At 37.6% G+C, this 16,710-nt stretch overlaps 2 protein-coding genes across 5 annotated transcripts in view; one reads left to right on the top strand and one right to left on the bottom strand.

The window, feature by feature from the left end:
* The window catches only part of LOC149022415 (Reticulon family protein), a 32,348-nt gene extending 25,177 nt beyond the window's left edge, over positions 1 to 7,171 (bottom strand). Inside the window, exons 1-6 of one of the 4 annotated variants that reach the window (XM_089150534.1) lie at positions 6,764 to 7,166; positions 6,437 to 6,600; positions 4,690 to 4,870; positions 4,448 to 4,589; positions 2,285 to 2,354; positions 1,195 to 1,379 (exon numbers count right to left, since the gene is read on the bottom strand). In XM_089150534.1, coding sequence (XP_089006660.1) covers positions 1,213 to 1,379; positions 2,285 to 2,354; positions 4,448 to 4,589; positions 4,690 to 4,870; positions 6,437 to 6,593 — 717 coding nt within the window. In that variant the 5' untranslated portion in view covers positions 6,594 to 6,600; positions 6,764 to 7,166 and the 3' untranslated portion in view covers positions 1,195 to 1,212. Of the gene's footprint in view, positions 1 to 1,194; positions 1,380 to 2,284; positions 2,355 to 4,447; positions 4,590 to 4,689; positions 4,871 to 6,436; positions 6,601 to 6,763 lie in introns of all 4 variants that reach the window. The other 3 variants (XM_089150533.1, XM_089150532.1, XM_089150535.1) reach the window with 3 other exon arrangements.
* Positions 7,172 to 7,890: 719 nt separating this feature from the next.
* Positions 7,891 to 16,417, top strand: LOC149022414 (uncharacterized). Its single transcript, XM_089150531.1, has 5 exons — positions 7,891 to 8,504; positions 8,599 to 8,714; positions 13,841 to 14,185; positions 14,286 to 14,847; positions 15,501 to 16,417. The coding sequence occupies exons 3-4, from the start codon at positions 13,841 to 13,843 to the stop codon at positions 14,841 to 14,843; spliced, it is 903 nt and encodes a 300-aa protein (XP_089006657.1). The 5' UTR covers positions 7,891 to 8,504; positions 8,599 to 8,714; the 3' UTR covers positions 14,844 to 14,847; positions 15,501 to 16,417.
* The last annotated feature ends 293 nt before the right edge of the window (positions 16,418 to 16,710 follow it).

The raw sequence follows: 16,710 nt of genomic DNA, 5'->3' as shown, positions 1-16,710 counted from the left end.
CGAAATTTAGTTTTTAATTCAGGAAATTCAAAAAAGAAAACTAATTTTGCTTCCATGAAAGTGTATATTAGGAAATGATGTTCAACATATATTTAATCCACATTGAAACAAGAACTTAGCTTTTGAATAAAAATGAAATTTGGGAAGAGCACTCACCTTGCTTGAAGATTGGCTTCAAAATCACTATATCCTTGTCGATTATTTGTTATAGAAGAGTTAAATGGAGTGTTCATGCAGTCTAGAAGGAGATCAAATTACTCTTCCCGTGAAAAATCCAGCCAAAAGAGGAAAACCAGCAAAGGTAGCAGAGGTTGAAATGAGAGAGGTGAGATAGTCGAGACATATCTCAACTGGATGAGATGCTATATTTAAAAGGCCTGGTTGGACCAAAATCTTGGTTGAACCAAGATCTCAACTCGAGCACGATCTCGGCCGAGATTTATAACTTTCCAGGTTTCTCTTGGGGTTTCGTCTCAAGGTCTTATAAAACTAAGATCTCACTGAGATCTCATGAGACCTTGAACCATGACCTGACTAGAACTCGATCCAAATCCCAACCCAAAATTCTAACTCTAAATCCTAAATGCCAAATCTTTTCCCCATTTCAAAACCTAGAAGACAAATGTTAATACCTGGAGTTTAGATTCAGCATTCAAACATCATCCACAAGACCCATGACCTTCGTTGCTAGAATTCTCATCACTCATTGGTCCTAGCCATACCATCAAAACTTTGACCTAACCCTAGCCTTTAGTTGACGCCATACCAAATTTAGTCCTATCTATCTTTGGCTGCTTCATATATAATCGTGGATAACTGACCCCTAGTTGATCCCTTTCAATCCCTATTAAGTTTGGATAAGCCTGAGTCTGTTGTTGTTTGTTGCTGTTGTATTACATCTATAAACCCAATAAAAATCCTAAAGCTCACATAACCTGACCATCAGCCAAAATCCCTAGTCAAGGGGATTGAGAGTTTTGAACAACAGAAAAGCGTCTAACAGTATTAGGTTGTTAAGAGCATACAGTAGACAAGATATCACAAATCATATTGCATTTTCTACATACTGAATATTAATGGTATTTCAGGATTTTCCTAACACAAAAAGGTGGTACTACATTTAAAATCTTGAGGCAACAGGAAAAAGAAAAAAAAATCTTGAAGAAGCTGCAACATATGCATATAACACCTTACCTATCACATATTTGTAATTCATGTATCTTTATCCTTCCGTAAACTCTGAGGTAACCTGCTTATAACAGTTTCATCCACTATTTTATAGTGCTTTGCGAATTTCTGGTGGACTAAACCAGCATACTTATCCACATGCTCTTCATATTTATGGTACAATGCAGGAAGAGTTACTGATATTATGGTTCCTGAAATCCATCCCAAAGTGCAAATTGCAACAAAAATCAGCACATCTGAGTTATATAACAAGTTCTTTTGTGTGTGTCTGAGAAGTGTACAACTAAGTATAAATGTGGTCAATTCAAAGCCGGGTTCTTAGCTATATCTCCAGGTTGCTTGGTCCATTCCCATCAAAGCAATAAATATCCAATTATAAAGCAACGGAAATTCTGATTCTGGAAGTTTTAGGACCATTTTTGGAAAGGTAAAAGAATCTGGAATGGATTAACTGAGAGAATGACTCTGCTGGAATTTCGGTAAATGGGTAAAGAATAGATAACTTAAAAAATTAATCAGGAGTCAGGACATCTGTAAACTCTAATTTTAAAAGTCCAGACTTCTTCTATACAATATTAGAAACAAATCTAATCTGAGGCACTAATTTTTTTTTCCTTAATTCACCAAAAAAATATATTAGAAACAGATCAATGGAGACCAAAACGAAGGATGAAGCTGCACATATCAAGACAGCTCAGATTGAGCTGAAATCTAGGGATTGGACCATACTGCCTTGGTGATACAGTCCTAGATGACAAGAAAACAACTAGAAGCCAATATTTCCTGGATCTTACTTGAACAGGTAGGTTCAACTAAGACAGTATCGGATTTATTGTTGAATAGGGTTTCCCTGGGTTGGGAAAAAAAAAGGGCTGACCATCATGTGCGATAAAACAACTACCTCTAAACCAGAACGAATACCTTCAGGATTTTAACCAATTGTATCTTTGGAAGGTTAGATAAATGACCTAGTATGAGACCTTTACAACATGGCTTTAATGGTAAAATGTTCAATTAACAGGTTACTCCATGCTAATGATATGCTAAGTAAAGAGGAGAGCTAGTGAAACTTAGAAGTCCGAGGTTGGCAACATACCAATATATGCCATTGTGATGAATGAGAAAAAGCTACCAATAAGTGACAAGAACCACAAACAAACAACAACCTGTAAAATAAAAAGAATTCTCAGCATTTTTCCTTATTTCAACGGGTAATTATTGACAAAGCTACGGATTAAAAAAAATATATGAAAAAAAAAAAAAAACAAATTTGGGATCTCATTAGATTATAACATAGAATAACCCAGATTGAAGACCACGGATTTGGGATGAAGCCAGTGGTTCTGAGTCAGTTGACCACAAGACTAGGGAGTTCAATGTTACAAAGGACTTGAGACCTGTTCTAACTTAAAACTCCTACTCAACTTAACTAATTACAATTTGAAATTAAATAAACAATAGACTGCTAACAACTACTAGGACTCTTCGATAATGGAAATCCTACTCAAACTAAAACTCTTAAACAAAATTGGTTGGATTCCAGAAAATGACCAAAATACCCCTACATGGTGTGCGGAAGAGGGCTGCTTCCCTAATGCTTCTGGCGGCTCCTACTAGAGGGCTGTTAGGGATTTACATCACTAAAACTCCTGTTCTGTAAGTTATGTCATTCAAGAATGGTACGCTTGCTGCTAAGACATTGACACTCCTATGAATCCACATCAGAAGTTACAACCAGTGGTGGAGAGAATTTGAATAGATAGATCAATATAGAAGGCTTATGGGGAAGCTAATATACTTGAACCAAACCCTAACCCCAATTTTACCAAAAGTACCTACTTTAACCAAGCTGAACTACCACGTTCATTGCAAGTCCTAGTTTTTGGCTTCTAGTTGGTCATCTAAGTAAAAGGTGCCCCTTCTTTGCATTTACTGCAATTCTTTCTTTACGAGTATCATAATTGGAATCTGCATTTGTTTATAAACTCTCCCGGCGGATGGGTAATACTTGGAATAGCTATTTATGATACTATGCAATTTGTGCCGCCAAATGTGCATATAATATGATGCATGGGATTAGCCACCTCAATGGGATCTTTTATCCTGGTCGGAGGAAAAATTACCATGATATTTCTGATCCATGCATAATATCATGAATAGTAGATAAAAATTTGTGATTGCTACTTAGGATCGGCAATAGGTCTGAAAAAGTATCTAAAAGGGCTACATTTAGACAGTTCAAAAAGGTCAAATCTTTGATGACTCCATCATATATGATTGAGTTGCAAAAACTTCTAGATAGGTATCCTACATCTGAACTGAATTGTTTCTGGTTAAAGAATATCTTTCTGGTGCTCTGGAACAATTAGAAGATTCTCCAAAGAAAAAGGGGGTTCTGACAGCAACATGGTGGTGGTCCTGCTTATGGGGTCAAATTAATACGTTCTAAGAAGAAATATTTTTCCTACCAATTTAGAACTATATTACTTGCTTTGCTTTTCTTTTTCTTCTTCTAGTCAGGCTAGTTTTCTTCTTTCCTAATCAGTCAAAACTTCTAATTTATTACTCTTGCTGGATGTAACTCATTGGATGATTGTATAGTAGCCATAGGAGGTGGCTCCAGCTGTTTTGATTCTGCATCTTTGGCAGTCTTGCCATTTCTTTTTCCTCAATATTTCTCTTACTACCTATTTTTCTCCTGTATGATTGCTGCTGTTTTAGTTACTGATACTGATGTGCACCATTTAAAAAAGGGAAGCCAAAAGAATGCGAAAGATTGGATGTTCAACTACAAAAATATTCTGCCAGAAGATCCTACAAACCATTTCCCATTTAGAACAAATCTACATCTAGGAATGGTAGACCATCCTCATTTCTATTACAGGATTCTTCTCATGTCATGTCCACATCTAGCCATGATAAACCATCCTCCTCCTTCTCACATAACACTTCCCCTTGAAATTAGATAGTTCAATCATAGTTCTGGAACCAGATCAGATTTGAACTGACAAAGGATTGTGCAGTTTCAACTTTTAGCCATGTTTTCCCGACAAGCAACAACATCGAAAAGCAAAAGATGGTTCAATGGGACAGTTTTTGGAAACTTTTATGAAAACCGACAGGCTTCCCTAGTTTCAAAACCTCCCAAACGATGAAGTTTTGCCTTGAATTAGACTTTCTTGGTGCCATTCACAGTTCTGCCAGCCAGATACGGTCCAGTTTCATAAACAAAGTTTTTTATTACAATAGTATCACTGACCTTAAAAAAAAGGCTGAAATCTTTGCCAAGAGTGATATCATGTGCCATGAGCAGTAAGTAGTTGATTTTAACACGAAAAGATGCTGCAGCACTGTTAACCATCTCCTCCGACAAGACTAGCTCTGGTAATGGTTGAAGTTGCCTGGTCATCAAAAGCAAAAGAGATGCCATAGATAAAAAAATAATACATTTTCAGGCCAAAATAGTTGAAAAAAAAACTAGGTACAGCTAAGAAGGCTTACTTATTTTGGAAAGCAGCAAAGTTGGACCGAATAAACTGGATTACAATTATAATCAGCAAAACATCTGAACAAACTGATAAGAAAGGCAACCCGGAGTACTCAAACAGGAGCCACGCAACTGTGGCAACAACAATGACACCAAACGAAACACGTTGCTGCTTCCACAGGATAACATCAGCAGCTAAAAGCCAAAAAAAGAAACCAATTGCTATATTAGATGAAACCAGATTCCAAAGGAAAAGTAAACCCTTTTATTTCTCCTTTTTATGATTGATTGATGTGTAGAAAATTCACATCATACAAAAAGGAAGGTCCCAAGAAATGAACAATTTAGATTCATCAAAAGCAGAAGGTATAAGGCTGCAAGCACCAAGTAGAAGTAACTTTACAGGGAAAAAGAAACTAGAAGCCAAAAAAATGCAAGAAAAGAGCAAAAGAGGGAACAAGAATGATTACAGGTTCCAGCAAAAGGAGACAGAGGAGAATGTGAATAGCTGATCATCCACCTTATGAAAATTTAGCATTAAGAACCAGATGGTAACTCAGGAATAAACACAATCTATATCTTTCCACCCCTATATCCCAAATCTAAAAGCCAAAACTTTCAGCAAACAACCCTTCCTTAAGATTGCACATCCATGCAAGTCATAAAAACATATAGGATTTCAAAAGGTTTCTTGAAAGAAAACCATATCAGAGAGTAACAGAAAGATAGAAATAAAAGAATAACCTCAGCAAGGTGATGAATACTAAATTTATAATAACAAAGATTAATTCCAACATAAATTTTGTTGCCTCAAAGAAAGCAAGATGGAGACAAAGTATGATGTTTCCAGAAACTTTTTTCTTCACTCATTCATTTTCCTGAGAACCGTTTTATCCCTTGGAGATATGGAGTTGACAGTAGGGTAAGAATCTAATGTAAACCCAGATTTAGGGTTAGCTTCAGGATCTTCTAATATGATTTCAGCAATTGATTAGGGGTTCTAAGGGTTTCGGCTAGGGCTTTTAGGGGCCTGTAAGGCTGCTGGAATGTTGCATTTCAATATTCATCTTCCTTCAGTTATTCTGTATGTATCGAACAGTTGTCACAGCGTCTAAGCAGTGTGCCTAAATGCAAGGTGAAACCAACAAACAAAGCAACCAAAGTGCCTGGATGCCTTGACAACTAGTATCACCATCTCACATATCATGTTGGACCCTACATCCTATTAACCAGAACTTTCATACTGTCCATGCAACCATAGTTGTGTTAAGGTAAGATTTGTGGCCCATTAACCAAAAGGTTCTACATATCTTATACCAACAACCAGTTAGCCTTTATACAGACTTAAGACCCGAAGACAAACACACGTTCATCCTTTGTAGAGCACTGTACAGTACCATTCCAGGTTTCTATTCTTGAAAATCCTGAATATTAGATATGCTTGCAGTTTAATCACAACTTCTTGAAGTATTTATGCTGTGAAACAAGAAATGAGAAAAACCAAGGGATAAGCGGACCACGTAAGAATTAAAATCCACATGCTCTGACAAAGCTTGTTAATACTATGCTTCCATTCAGTAATTATTCTTCTTTACTTCTTTCATAGAGGGTCTCCCACTATTTCTCCTAACTTGTTTCAGTCATTCGAATTGTACCTACTTTTACCAAAAAAAAAAAGAAAAAGAAAAAAAAGAACTGTACCTACTTTACCCAAAAAGAAAACGTAAATCTGAGTTAGCAAATATTCAAGAACATTCATACCTTTGCCTCCTCCCATTATCTGCCGCATAGACCTTTGGCGATCAAATAACCTATACCCCTGGACACCAGAAGATGAAGAACAGCAAGGGTCGGCCGAATTTTCTTTCCTTGCATCTCTTTCAGCATCAAGAACTGATAAACCTTGTGACTTATCCATCAATCGTCTGCCAAATAAGTGAAAACAATCGTAAATCCGAATTTACAAGAAACAGTACCATTGAATATGACAACTTCAATCAGTTATCTGCAAAAGAAATGCCTGCGGAAATCAATTTACTAGATACAGCCCTCCTAAAAAAGAAAGACCTAGGGGCATTAGAATCATACCAAATTAAACCACAAAAAGCGAAATCTCGTATCAGTTTTGGATGGCTGGAGCCTGGTTGAATGGAAGTTGAAATCAAAGATCTCCAAAGCGTTCGCGAATACAAGGCCCGGCTCCCGGCATGAACAAACAAGAGACAAGAATTATACGTTGAAATCAAAACTCAGGTTTTGTATATTTTGAATAATAAAAGCTGTTCTTCGCGGGTTAAACAAACAGGTTGCGGCCTTTGCGGGTCAACGTGACGTTCTCAGAAGCGAAATCAACCCAAAACTAAAACCTTCCGTCTGCATTGGAAGGACAAACGGATTTGAAGTTTCTATTTTTCTAATTAACTGTTAAGGTTCAGAGCACGAATAAGTCGATAGGAATATCCAACTACATACTCTACTGGGCTGGGCCCAAGACCGTCCTACAAACTTTTCTCATGAATGAATCTCAAATGTCTTGGGTTGCCCTCCGTCCTGTCCTGTCCTTCTGGTCGTTAGATAAGCGACCTGTGAACTAGTTTAATTGCAACTGTTCAATGGAGGAATCAAGCTTTTGTCCCAACTATTTTTAAAGGAATTGATTTTCTTCTAGCTTTTCCATTTTTTTTTTGGTAACCTCTAGCTTTTCCATTTGAAGTGCAACTAAACTAGTACACGTTTCATCCATCCAATAGTTAGACGGACAAGACAGAGTACAGTGCACAACGAAGAGTGCTAAAGCCCATAATTTCCAAGAGAGATGTTTTTCAGATAGAGGCAGAGAGAAAACCATGAGAGAGAGAGAGAGAGAGAGAGAGAGAGAGAGAGAGAGAGAGAGAGAGAGAGAGAGAGAGAGAGAGAGAGAGAGTTTGATAAGGGATGTACATGGTTCAGTTGATCTTTATAACCTATGTCTATAAGAATGTGATTTGTTTCTTTGTAATTGACTGTAGTACATATTACATATTTATAGTTATAAGAGTCATGTGCAACATTAATCTTAGACTTTTACTCTAGCGTTTGAATTACACAAATTATCTATTTGTATTTGGTATGAACTGTCTCCTATGTGTACAACTTTGAGTCTGTAGTGGATAAGATGTAATCTGTTGGAGTCTCTTAGGGCCTGTTTGGTTGTGTGAGTCCAAGGATTTCAAATCCCTGGACTCATGAGTGGGCATAAAAACCCTGTTTGGTTGGAAAACATGAGCCCATTCAGAAATCAACTCATTTCAAAATTTAGGCTAAAATTGTGAATCAGCCGAGTTCGTCGATTAGGGTGAAATGAGTGGGATGAGCATCTTCTATAAATACCCCTTGAATGAGCGCATTCCACATTTCGTTTTGACGGTGTCTCGACGCGAACGGCTTCCTCTTCCTTCTCGCTTCCACCGAAGGTCTCCTCTCGCTCTCGCTCGAACGACGTCCTCTTCCTTCTCGCTTCCAACGAAGGTCTCCTCTGGTTCGAACTCGAACGTTGTCCTCTTCTCTTCTCACTTCCCGAACGAAGGTCTCTTCTAGCTTCCCGAACGAAGGTCTCCTCTCGCTTCCCAGAAGGAACGAACAGTAGAGTGAACGAACTCTTTCAACAAGCAAGATAGAGCAGAAAATCGTCTTCGTCTTACTCTACCAGCAAGATAGAGCAGAAATCGTCTTTGTCTCACTCTCGTCTTCGTATTCTTCTCACTCCACCAGCAAGATAGAGCAGAAATCTCTCATCTCTGATCAGAGACTAGAGAGATCGAGACGAACACCTGGGTAACAGACTAACAGGGTAAGTGGGTATAGAATTTGTCTCTTTTTTCCTCAATTTATTAGCAGTACCCTGATTTGAGTTGTTTTCTTTGTTTTATGAATCATACAAGTAGACTGAGCAGTACCTGCGATTCTTTCCTGAGATACTCTCTTCCTCTGTTCCTCATAGTCTGAGTCCTGAGGTATAGCAGTCAGCAGCCAGCGAGCTGCCCTTTCGGCCTTTCCTGTGGTACTCTCTTTATTTATTTTATTTTATTTTTCAATTGAGTCAGATTCGTTTTCTCTTGTTAATCTTGTGCTATCTAGAGTACGAAAGCTATTGTATGTTTGAAACATGAAGATTGCTAGTTGGTAGCTAGGGATTCTTACTTTTTGAATTCTTGGAATGAAAAGTTTTCCATTGAAGTGATTGCTATTACTTTTATTTCACCCAGGTCGTGCAATTGAAATGGGTAGCAGCATGTGTGAAGTTATAATTTCTATGTTCATCATGTTGCTTGATGCTCTTTTTGCTGTATTTATAAACTGGCTATTTTCTAATTGGTACTCTCCCCTTCGGGGTGCCAATATGTTTGCTTTTTTCCATTAATGCTCTTCGTTGAGTTTTCTATTACCTGGATGGGTCCATAGTGAACCTAAACAGGGTTTCTGATTCATATCACCCTAGCAGACTCCTAAATTGATATAGTTGTAGTAAGCAGTTGCTTGGATGTGTCATACTGCTATATTATGGTAGACCATGATTTGTCAAGGCATATAGGCACCTTGGTTTGCCTAGTTGCCGTTCCTAGATGCCTACACAACTAGGGGACCATCCCGACTGCATGCTAAGAAAATCTTTCAATGTCTTTCTCTAACTGTTTTTAAATTCACTTCAGTTAGAGAAACACTGAGGTGTTGCATTTTTTATTTTGTTTCTTGTATTGTCATTTATCAATTAATGACTCCTCACTCACACCAACATTTTGATTTTGTTTGTTCTATTGATGTTGGTTCTCAATGTTATGGACTTGTTAGCCTAATGCTGGGATGATTGTATGTTCTTCCAAGCTTCATTCCAATGGTCCCATTTCCATTAGTCAACTTAACAATGGGATCCTAGGGAAGTTGCTCTTGTACCCAGTGCCACATGATTTCAGTTTTACGTTGGTTTCAGGGACTTGGTCTTCATCTTTGGTATCATGGTTCCTTGCACTTGAATCTTGTTAAGTGCTTACAGTCTTCAGTCTCAGGTGTCTTGGGAGTAGTGACACATGCTTATTACATCTTTGATTCAACCATCTTAAAACTTAAAAGGGTTATCTGCAAAACCCAGAATTTTTATAAAGGTTAGTGCCCTTCGTTTTAATCAAGTCCAGGTGCTGCAGCTGTGTCTGCATATTAATGTTTGTGAGAAGACCAAATCTTCTATATCTGATCTTTCCTATGGTGACTGCCTTATCACTTTCTGGGCTAGTAGTGGTGGGCAGAACTCAACCTTCAAGACTGTGCTAGTAGTGGTGGGGGAAAATTAATCCATCCAAACCGCCCATTTATTTGTGGCTTTGGTTGAGATAATGGTCCCCTCTCTTAGATACTTTCCATAACCATCCTCCTCATTTCAGGAGTACATAAAGGAAGTGACAAATTAGTTTCTCTTCATTATCAAATTCGTGATGTTGACAGTATTTTATCCCAAATGGAAATTCCCCTTGGTGGATTTCAGGTATGTCTTTACCTGCTGGCTTCTTCTGTACCTTAACTTCCAACAACTTGCATTTGGAATAAAAGTAAAACTTGAGCTTCTGATATCACTATTTATCTAGTCCAGTGTCAGCGCATGAGAGGGTCCATATGATAGAGGAACTCAAATCTATCTATCCATCTACCTTGACAAATCTCAGCGTAAGAAAGAATTCCTTTCCAGTGCAGAATAAATGGCATTTTTCATTTTTTTTTCTTTCATACTTCGTAAATAATCTGTCACATGAAATCCCCATTACTGCCACATAACAGACAGACTGAAGTATATGGTCATCCTAATGTCACCAGGTATAGTGAATTAGTAAACCTGTAGTGGCCCTAACTTACTGAATGTTGGATTCATATTTTAGGCCTCTAATATGTTTGACCCCATTAATAAATTTAGAACCACAGAATCCTATTTAAGTAATTCTCTTCCTAATCAGGTATTACTCCATATCTTTTTGATTACTTCTCATTTTCCCCCTCTTTGGTAAAGAAAAGAGGGGATGCAATGTTTTGACTTCTGAATTCAACCCATGCAAAGAAGTAGTTCTTCGATTATCATAATGCTAATATTACTCGTATATAGTTGCCTGAAAGCAGGTTGGCTGCTCTAGATTAGCAGTGCTGTATTAGTTATTTTAGGTAACTAAGTTAGGTCATAATATTTGCTACATTGCACCAATATAGCATTTGTTCTTTTACAAAGATTTTAGGTATTACTATACCTGCTTGTTTGTGCATTTACAGGATGTCATCTTCTAGCGTTAATGAAAATTCAAGTTCGTATTTGAAGTATACTAATACAAAATGCAAATGTGGGAAGCAAGCCCCAGTTAAGATTGCTTTGAGTCGTCACGAAATCCCAACGGACTATATCAATGTTGTGTAGCCTTTCCTAACGGATGTGGCTTCTTTAAGTGGTGTGAACCACTAGAGCAAGTTAGCACATCCAATCCTGCAATTCTTATGGATACAAGGCGGGGAAGAAGATGTAGCGAAGGTGGAGATGAGAGCTTTGAAGAAAAGAGTGAAAGAAGTGGAGAAAAAGCTAGGACTGATCCAAAATGTTTTGATTCTGATTGGGGTAGTACTATTTCTTCAAATGTTAGGAGTGCAATGGTAATTTTAGGACATCATAGTATGTATTTGGATCAAGGATTGTAGTTATGCCTAATATTGTATTGAAACCATGACATTTAGACTATGTAATCTACTATGATTGTAATGAAACATTTTTCTTTGATCTCTTGCTGTCACTATATGATTACTACTTTGAAAGGTATTGTGATATGAATACTATATAATTTTAATTTATTGAAATTGATTGTAGACCTCTATTAAAATGGATGATGAGCACCTTAGGAGGCGAGTGAAGAACCGAGGAGACAGAGGCGGAGGAAAGCCGTGATATTTGTCATTATGGGTGTGGCCCTAGCAATGGAAAAGATTCAGAGACTGTTCTTAAGTAGAGCTCCATATCGGGGTGAGACTCTTCGTGGCCAACATGAGACAGAGAGAATCATTGGGGTATCTGATCGTACTTGCCGAGAGCAAACTAGGCTTGGTAGAAAGGCATTCTTCAACTTGTGTCAATTGGTGAGGGATAAGGGTGTCATGTTTGATAGTAGGTTTCTCAGTTTGGAGGAACAATTGGTGATGTTTTTGAGAGTAGTTGGTCTCAACCATTCGAATCGTGACCTTGCTCATCGGTTTAGTCATTCGGAGAGAGCGTGAGAGTCGACACTTCAATTTTGTTTTGAATGCAATAATAAAATTGCATCCGGAACTATTGAAGCCTCCATGCACGAGGGAATATAGAGCTAAATATTTTCCTTTCTTCAAGGATTGCATTGGTGCCATAGATGGATCCCTTGTCCCTGCAATGATAGCGGTGGGCGGCGAGAAAAGGTATCGGGATAGGAAGGGAAATGTTACTCAAAATATCTTGGCTGCATGCGATCACAATCACAAGTTCACCTATATCCTAGCTGGTTGGGAAGGTTCAGCCTCGGATTCAAGAGTTTTGGACGACTGCGTAAATAGACAAGGACCAAGTCAACTAACGGTACCTGAAGGGAAGTTCTTTCTTGTTGATGCTGGCTTCCCTAATCGAAAGGGCTTCTTAAGACCGTATCGATGTACTCGGTATCATTTGAAAGAATGGAGGAACTGTCGTGAATCACCCAAAAATTTGAAAGAACTGTTTAACCTGAGACATTCTTCTGTGCGAAATGTCATTGAACGAACCTTTGGTTTGTTGAAGAGGCGTTTCAAGATTTTGAGGGTTCAAGCAGAATATCCTTTCAAAGCACAAGTGAAGATTGTTTTAGCTTGCGTTCTTCTACATAATTTTATACTTAGCCAAAACACTTTTGAAGAAGAGGATGAAGAATTATCTGATGAAGAACTATCTGATGAGGACGATGAAGAATCAAATTCAAGTGAGGATCCAGAAACCGATGAAGAATCTGATGAAGACCCTCCCATTACCAGTCATGAAGTTCACGATGACATTGCCTTTGATCCAGAACATTTTCGTCATCAGTTTGCTCAAACAATGTGGGATGATTGGGATGGAGGAGTTGATTTGAATGAACTTTCTTAAATGATGTGTCTTGTTTTGAATTACTACTGATGGCGTATCTTAGACTATTTTGATAAGCATTCAGTTTGCTTTTTTTTTTTTTTTTTTTTTTTTATGTCATCCTTTTGTATCCCCTCCCCTCTATCTTTGCTGGCACATTTTGGAAGATTGTATTGGCTGTAACTTCACGAAGAAAGAAAGTTGTTGTTTGCCCTAACTATTTCTTTACTATTGATTGCATGTCCTCCACATTGTGTTTTTTTCCCTTGTGAATTACATCCTCCCCAAAACAGAGCAACATATTGCCTTGCTGATCACGAGCTTGATTGCACATACCCTGCTAGTGATTCCTATTGAATTTTGAACAATATGATATTATTACTGGTGTTTTCTTTTCTTTTTTCTTTTTGGGTTTGGAGGTTGTCCTTAGCTTGGTAATCTCCCTGGCATACTGAACATCTGCATAAGGTTAAAGGGTGATTTTAAGTGAGAGATGGAAGATAGAGATTAGAAGGTATTTTGGTTTTTTCTCCTTAGTTTGTATCTTCTGTTTTTTCTCATACGACTTGTTTAGTATATATGATTTAGTACACTTTTCAATTTGAACAGCATGCATTGTAAGTCCCTTCAATTTAAGTCTGCATGTGACTAGCACATGACTGTAATTAGTAGTCTTATGCATCCATTATAGTTTCTTAATCAATCTCATATGTGGTAACTGTGTGGTGAATTGTGTTCCTTTCTTTTTAATGAGAGTAAAACAGTACTTTGCTGTTTAATATTGTTCATACTGGATAAATAGCTACATATAACTTAAATATGCACTTGTTTTGTTTCTTTTTAATGAGAGTAAAACAGTACTTTGATGTTTTGTTGTCCTCAGCATCATTTGGTTGGTTGTTGTTGTCTTTGTTGTCCTTGGCATCATTTTGAGGACATAGTTAAAATCACCATGTGATTATATTATTATTATTTTCAGATTTGTTTTGTTACAACTGATCTATTAATCTACCATAATGATGCTTCTTTTTTTTGTTTGTTAGATGGCAGAATCACAATCACAATCCCAATCAACTCAACCAAGAAGAAGGGATACAGCCAAGTGGTCCAAGGCACACTCGAATTTGTTTTTGCAGACTTTGGTCACCCACCATAAGTCTGGGAAAGGAGGAGATAATGGTCTTAGGCCAGCTCAGTTTGCAGAAATTGCAAACACGATTAATGTAACACTCCAAACTTCATATGTGGCTGATCAAATCAAAAACCATTATAGAGTGTGGAGGGCAAGAATCAAGGCCCTAATGGACCTCATCAAATGCAGCGGCCTTGGGTGGAATGGCGAAGAATCAAGGTTCGATGGACCTGAGCACATGTGGGCTTCCTTTCAGGTATGAACAAATCTGATTTTTAGTCAATATGTTTCATTGGAAACACTTATTTTTTGAAATACATTTACATATCAACATGTTTGTATTACATTTCTTGTAGAAAACTGAAGAAAGGTTTTGGAAGGACACGCAAGTCCTACCCATCCACTATGAGGTGCTTACGTGGTTTGGCAATGAAATTGCCACAGGTCAAGATGCGGGTCACCCAACTACTATAGGCATTGAGGATGTGGACTTGGCTGAAATGACACTAGAGACCGATGGAGAGGGAAGTGCTCAACCAACCCCGACTGGTCGAAGGTCGACACCTCGAGGTAGGCCAACATCAGAGGCTGCTGAGGGATCTTCAAGTAAGAAGAAGAAGGCCAAGACTGCGGTTGATAAGATAGTAAGTCCCTTCAAGCAGTTGGCTAATGCCTTTGACATGTTTGTGGAGTCGGATTATCTCCCAGCTATGTCAAAAAAGCTTACAGAAGCACTCAAAGCAATTCCTAGCCTCGATGTTCGTCGAAGAATGGCAGCCAAGACTTACTTCATCAACCACAAAGCTGAAGCCCAAGTTTTCTTGGACTATGATGATGAAGAGAAGTTGATAATGTTGGATGAGCTGTTCCCTGTTGCCACTGGATCAAATGTACCCAGAAATTTGTTTGGATAAACTGGTATGTTTAAGTTTTAACTTGATGCTTTATGATGTATTTGTTTTCTTTTGTCCATAACTTTTTCTTTTGGCTTCTGTCATAAGAAGTGCTTAACTTCTCTGTTGCATGAATTTTTTGGACAATTTGTATAATTTGCTAACATATATTGTAGTAGATGTGTATCATACTTGTCATTTCTTGGGTGTATAATTTCCTTGAGTAGCTTGTTTTATTTTATGTCAGATTTGTGTCTCATTCTATAGCTTCTTTGCATAGGTGCAGGTCATAGCGAAGTAACTTCCTCTACAAGGAATATATATGTGGGTTTGCCTGTTTCTCCATGGTCTTCTCATTCTTTGCATAGGTGCAGGTCATAGCGAAGTAGCTTCCAGAGAGGCAGCCATCAAATCCCACCCAAAGCAAGGGATAGATGTAACTAGTATGCCGTTGGATCTGTATTCTGTACACTCTTGCAGATTAGATTAAAGCACTTGGATGGTGTCTTCCTGATTTTTTATCTTGCAATGCAATGGAGGAAACAATCCAATTCTTTGTGTTAGGAAATATTAATATGTCAATTCAAAACCTCCAAATCTGATATGTAATGCATCTGATGTTGTCCATGAAAAAGCTATGATGGTGTTGATTTTGATTAAAATTTCCTTGGATTGCAGGTTTTGATGGAGTTGAAATCCATGGGGCTCATGGCTACTTGCTAGAGCAGTTCATGAAAGACCAAGTTAATGACCGAACAGATGAAAGACCAAGTTAATGACCGCTTCCCACTTGAAGTTGTTGAGGCTGTTGTCAATGAGATTGGAGCTGATAAAGTTGGTATTAGGCTCTCAACTTATGCTGAATATATATGGATTCTGGGAACTCAAACCCAGAAGCTCTTGGCATTTACATGGTTGAATCTCAATTCAGACTAAGAAACAGATTCATTTTGAAAAACTGTTTGGTTAGTACTTTGTGTTTAGATTTTTTTTTTTTGAGCACCTTGTTGATTTTGTGGTGGGTGATATTTAAAATTTATCTTAATCAAATTAACTAATATGGTTTATGCAGAGCCGTAAACCATTTCAAGCAACCCATTTGGGTAGTTTTCACTAATTCAAGAAGTTACGGTTCTTCCAATGGTATCAACTGGTTTTTTTGATTAATTAGTTCACAACATGATTTAGTTTTGATCCATCATGGTCATATCTTGGTTTCAGGGTGATTGTAAGAGTCCAAATAGGCCTTGACGTTCCCTGCAATTCAGCCATATGGCTTAATTTTGAGTTTTATTTTGGATATCCTCATTCAACTTTGAGATCTTTTTTAGTGGATTTGGTGCCAATATGGTTTAATTAAGTGTACATCTTGTTTCAAATTAACGATGAATACCCTTTGTGAAGCTCTATTAGTTTCAAAGTCTGTAACTTCAGGTTTCACAATATGAAGTTCTCTTTTCCTTTATTTTCAAGAAATCGTTTGAGGGAATCATATCAATGGTAGTGCACAGAACAATACCGTTCACATGGAATCATCATTTTGGACTTCAGTTCTCTCTACCATTTTAATGACACCTTTTGAAGAAAATATTATATGGGCGGTGTTAAAGGTAGACTTCTTAATTCCTTTAGTTGGAAAAGCAAAACGTGATACACACAACCAAATAGGCCTTAAATCTGGACTCAGATAACCAAACAGTTTTTCAAGGTGAATCTATAGATTTCAAATCCACAGATTTAGGATAACCAAACAGTTTTTCAGGATGAATCCATAGATTTCATTCCACAGATTTAAGTAACCAAACAGTTTTCAGGATGAATCCACAGATTTCATTTCATCAGATTCAAGTAACCAAACGGTTAATTTTTTCATTCATGAGTCCATAGA

Source organism: Hakea prostrata, chromosome 3 (assembly GCF_041222555.1).
Source record: "Hakea prostrata isolate BN-2017 chromosome 3, UWA_Hpros_2, whole genome shotgun sequence".
In the NCBI taxonomy this organism is placed as follows: Eukaryota; Viridiplantae; Streptophyta; class Magnoliopsida; order Proteales; family Proteaceae; genus Hakea; species Hakea prostrata.
This window is presented reverse-complemented; position numbering and strand designations above follow the sequence as displayed.

Excerpts from the sequence above, each read along its gene's own strand:
- LOC149022414 (XM_089150531.1), top strand. The coding sequence starts at position 13,841 with ATGGCAGAATCACAATCACAATCCCAATCAACTCAACCAAGAAGAAGG. Across the intron at positions 14,186-14,285 it reads ACATGTGGGCTTCCTTTCAG|AAAACTGAAGAAAGGTTTTG; the intron begins GTATGAACAAAT and ends CATTTCTTGTAG.